The 4,167-nt window shown below is 52.1% G+C and overlaps 1 protein-coding gene across 1 annotated transcript; it reads right to left on the bottom strand.

Annotated features, from left to right (window-relative positions):
- Nucleotides 1-1,026: 1,026 nt before the first annotated feature.
- On the bottom strand, nucleotides 1,027-2,163 carry S1PR3 (sphingosine-1-phosphate receptor 3). Its single transcript, XM_007445618.1, has one exon. It carries the CDS (start codon nucleotides 2,161-2,163, stop codon nucleotides 1,027-1,029), a length of 1,137 nt encoding a protein of 378 aa, XP_007445680.1.
- Between the last annotated feature and the right edge of the window lie 2,004 nt (nucleotides 2,164-4,167).

Here is a 4,167-nt window from a genome sequence, read left to right as displayed (position 1 = left end):
TGCAAACCTCTCCTGATTCAATAGAAACTCCCCATTACATTGGAAAGGTGAAATGAGCCAGGGGTCTGTCCTCTGCTTCTCCCTCGTGGGTTATTTTCTTGGTTGATCTGGGGCACAGGCTCCTGGAATATGTTGGCTGGCTTTTCTGTGATTTGGAGAAACGCCAAACAATCACATAATTTGGCTAATTTGGCTTTTAGATGTGCTTAAGACTCTGCAGGGACAAATGACAGAAGAGAAGCAGGGGTCCCCTTGGGGGATGTACACCCACAGAACTTGCTCATTCTCACCAGGATACTCTAGACGCTGTCAAGTGTATGTCTCAGGACAGTTTGGAGTCAGACCCACACATCTGAGACCAGCCTCGGACAAGCCCTTTGGGGGTATTTGGGCTTTCAAAACCTGTTTAACGTGAGACTTCAGTCTGAGGAGACTGGGACCAGTGTGTCCACCTAGTATCCAGCCATATCCTCATACCTGGTGCTTCAGTCAGAACATACCTGTACTCCCTGTTACGTAACAGTATCACATACTGCGATTTATACATGTACCAATGGCAGACATATGAAACGCAAGTGCTCTGTAACACAGAAATGACGAATATACAGCATCTATCCTGTGCACAGAGTGTAGTGTAAAGTTACCAAACATCATCCTGATGTTCTGAGAGACACACTGTACACTGTGTGGTCCACGACCTTCCCTCTCTAGGCACAGCAGACAGTGGTCGGTGGGATTCAGGGTAAGGCGACTGATGACATCGGCAGCTTGGTACATTTGGAAGACCCTGGAGCCTAAACGGACAAGGCACACTGTCTACACTGAAATAGGTTGGCAATTCCTTGGGTTCCCTCCTTAAGAGACGTCCACATCAGGCAGGCTGTTGGCAGAATAGGTTTCCTGAGTCCCAGCTCTGGAATAGCCCCCGTGGGTGAGGCATGCAATCAATAAGAATGTGGCTGCAGGGTTAGCTGCCGCTCGTTCCATGGAGATGCAAGGACCCCAGGTTCCTGGAGCCCGGCGTCCTCACTTGCAGAGGATCCCATTCTGCAGGGTTTTGTTTCTGTCTGTTATGCAGGGTGAGGCAGTTGTTTGGGGGACGTCTTCCTTGCTCTTTGGGGAGGGGCTGCTGTTGTTGCTGCCGCTGGATTTGCTTCTGCTTGGGTCGAGAGCAGGCTGGATGGGTGAGGAGAGGGCACCCTGGCCCCTGACCAGGCAGGTGCAGACCAGCCGGAAGAAGGCCCGCCGCATCTCCTTGCTGGCCAGCGTGTAGATGACGGGGTTCATGGCGGAATTGAGCACGGCCAGCACAATGAACCACTGGGCCTTGAACAGGATGGCACACTCCTTCACCTTGCAGGCCACATCCACGAGGAAGAGGATGAAGAGTGGGGACCAGCAGGCGATGAAGACGCTCACCACGATCACCACGGTCCGCAGCAGGGCCATAGACCGCTCTGAGTTGTGAGGGCTGGCCACCCTGCGGCTGCTGGACTTCACCAGGAAGTAGATGCGTGTGTACAGGATCACGATGGTTACCAGAATGGCCGTGAAAATGCTGATGCAGAACGCGATGTACTTCTTGGAGTAGAGGGGCAGGATGGTGGAGCAGTCAGGGAGGTTGTGCAGGCAGTTCCAGCCCAGGATGGGTAAGGCGCCCAGCGAGAATGCAATCAGCCAGCACATCCCGATCAAGAGAAAGACGCGGTGCTTCTTGTTGGCATCGTATGGTCTCATTTTGATCATGGTCAAGTGCCGCTCGATAGCAATGGCCAGTAGGCTACAGGTGGATGCCCCGAGGGCCACGAACATGCTGCCTTCCCGTAGGAACCAGACCGTCAGAGACAGGCTCAGGGTCCTCTTGCCTGACATCAGAATGTTGACCTTGTAGGCTATGCCGGCCAGCAGGTCGCAGAGAGCCAGGTTGCCAATGAAAAAGTACATGCGGTTGTGAAATTTATTGTTTTTCCAGATGGCGATCAAAACCATCAGGTTCTCCAAGACAATGAAGCTGCAGATGATCAAGAAAACGATGGTGGTGAGCGTGCTGCCCTCGGGGGCGTCCTTCAGCCTGTCCTTCAGCTTGCCTACATAGCTGTAATGTTTGTGCAGGGTCTCGTTGGAGTTGTAGGGTCTGGGGTGCAGCGTGAGAACCGTCGCCATCACTTGGAACTCACGATCGGTTAGCTCCAGAGTCCACCAGAGGGCGCCCTCGGAACGTCCATTTCCCGGGCAAAGAAAGCCTGCGGCTCAGGCTGCAATAGTGATCCAAGCCAGATCCCCTCTAGGGTGCTGAGAATGGGCTCCTGAAAAAAGATAAAAGGAGGGGGCGCCCAGTGATAAAGTAACAGCACCTAAGATCAACGGCAACAATAAAGTTGGGGAAAGGCACTAAAAATGTTGAAGCATTTGGACGGCTAGTCTGCATGGGCCCAGAGGGGGCCTGTAACACAGGTCAAGATCCCAAGTGACCATGGAGACAGAGGGAGCAGTTCTGTGTCTGCAGTTGCTGAGGAGGGAAGTTCAGTGCATGAGCACCGCCATCATTCAGTCACGTCACCATCACACACACACCCAAGTAATACTTCCATCTGGAAATCTCTCTTTTTTTTTTAAGATGTTGGGGGTAGGAGTTTATTAATTAATTAATTTATTTTTGCCGTGTTGGGTCTTCGTTTCTGTGCGAGGGCTTTCTCTGGTTGTGGCAAGCGGGGGCCACTCTTCATCGCGGTGCGCGGGCCTCAGGGCACTTAGGAACGCTAACCAGTTCATACTCATCTACCACACAGGAGCTGGTAAACCCTTATTCCCAGTTACTGAGAGAAAAACAGTGTTATGCCAGGTCCGAAAAATAGAATAAAATCTGGAATAATGCCTGTCCGATTTCTGAAACGTCCTTGGTGGGTTTTGGAGCAACACTGTGGGAAGTACTCACACTTCCTGGATGGGATCCCCGGGTAGCAGGGCCAGGGCCAGAAATTGAGTCTAGACGGCCCCCAGGTCTGCCCAGCGGAGAGCTCGGAAACCGACCACCTGGCCACCAAAGGAAGAAGAGCACAGGCCATGCATGGCCCACATGGCCACCCCCCTAGCAAGCAGCTGAGCATGGAGCCAGGGGAGGAAGAAATACAAACCTGTAAAAGTGGAATCAACAGCTATTGAGAATAAAGGAAGAAAAGAGAGGACAACCAACTGGATTTTCGAGTTTGGCTTAAAATTCAGAGTTTAGCTCTGACTGTCTAAACTGCCAAAACTAAATCGGTGTGTGTGAACTGAAAGAAACCAACCTGGGAGCACTAGTGATAGGGTGGGGCAGAAAACCCAAGAGCCAGACTTCCGATGGTCCTTCCCCCACTGGACTTTGGATGCACCCCACCCCACCTGTGGCTTTACACATTGGCCTCCTGTGATGTCCACAGTGAAGCAGACCCCCAGCTACCAAGGCAGAAATGGATTTCACTAAACTCACTTATTCTAAATTAAAATTATTTGAGTATTTAAATATATAATTAAGATCAAACGAGGTTAGTTTACAACAGCCAACTGTGTGAAGTTTTTTCTTTAACTTTTTTTTCTTTTTGCGGTACACGGGCCTCTTACTGCTGCGGCCTCTCCTGTTGCGGAGCACAGGCTCCGGACATGCAGGCTCAGCGGCCATGGCTCATGGGCCCAGCCGCCCCGCGGCACGTGGGATCCTCCCGGACCGGGGCATGAACCCGTATCCCCTGCATCGGCAGGCGGACTCTCAACCACTGTGCCACCAAGGAAGCCCGCACACCACTTTTTAAAACAAATTGCAAGCTGTCTTTTTAAGAGTAGAAATAGGCGCAGCAGCTGACACCCTCAGAGCACTTTCCCTGGAGCCCCTTATTTAATCCCCATGCTGACACCGTGAAGATCTGTCGTAGGAAACCAGGCACAGGAGAACTTAGTCGCCTGGTTATCTTCCCACCACTTGCCACCCCAGAGCACAACCCTGGAGAGAGTACTCCGCATCCCCACACAGATGCACTGCCACTGCACCACGTGTGACCTCATTCATGGAAAAGACGTGGCACAAAAGCAGGGAAGAGGAACACATGTGCTGCTCCACCAAGAGCCATAAAGCAGCAGCATCCTGAGAGCGGCTATTTCCCCGACGGCAATGGGGTCACGTGGCTGGCCCAA

This window comes from Lipotes vexillifer, unplaced genomic scaffold, assembly GCF_000442215.2.
Source record: "Lipotes vexillifer unplaced genomic scaffold, Lipotes_vexillifer_v1.1 scaffold72, whole genome shotgun sequence".
In the NCBI taxonomy this organism is placed as follows: domain Eukaryota; kingdom Metazoa; phylum Chordata; class Mammalia; order Artiodactyla; family Lipotidae; genus Lipotes; species Lipotes vexillifer.
The sequence above is the reverse complement of the archived record's forward strand: the minus strand, read 5'-3'. Positions and strand labels throughout refer to the sequence as shown.

Bases quoted from the DNA above. Each gene is read 5' to 3' on its own strand.
- S1PR3 (XM_007445618.1), bottom strand. From the start codon at position 2,163: ATGGCGACGGTTCTCACGCTGCACCCCAGACCCTACAACTCCAACGAG.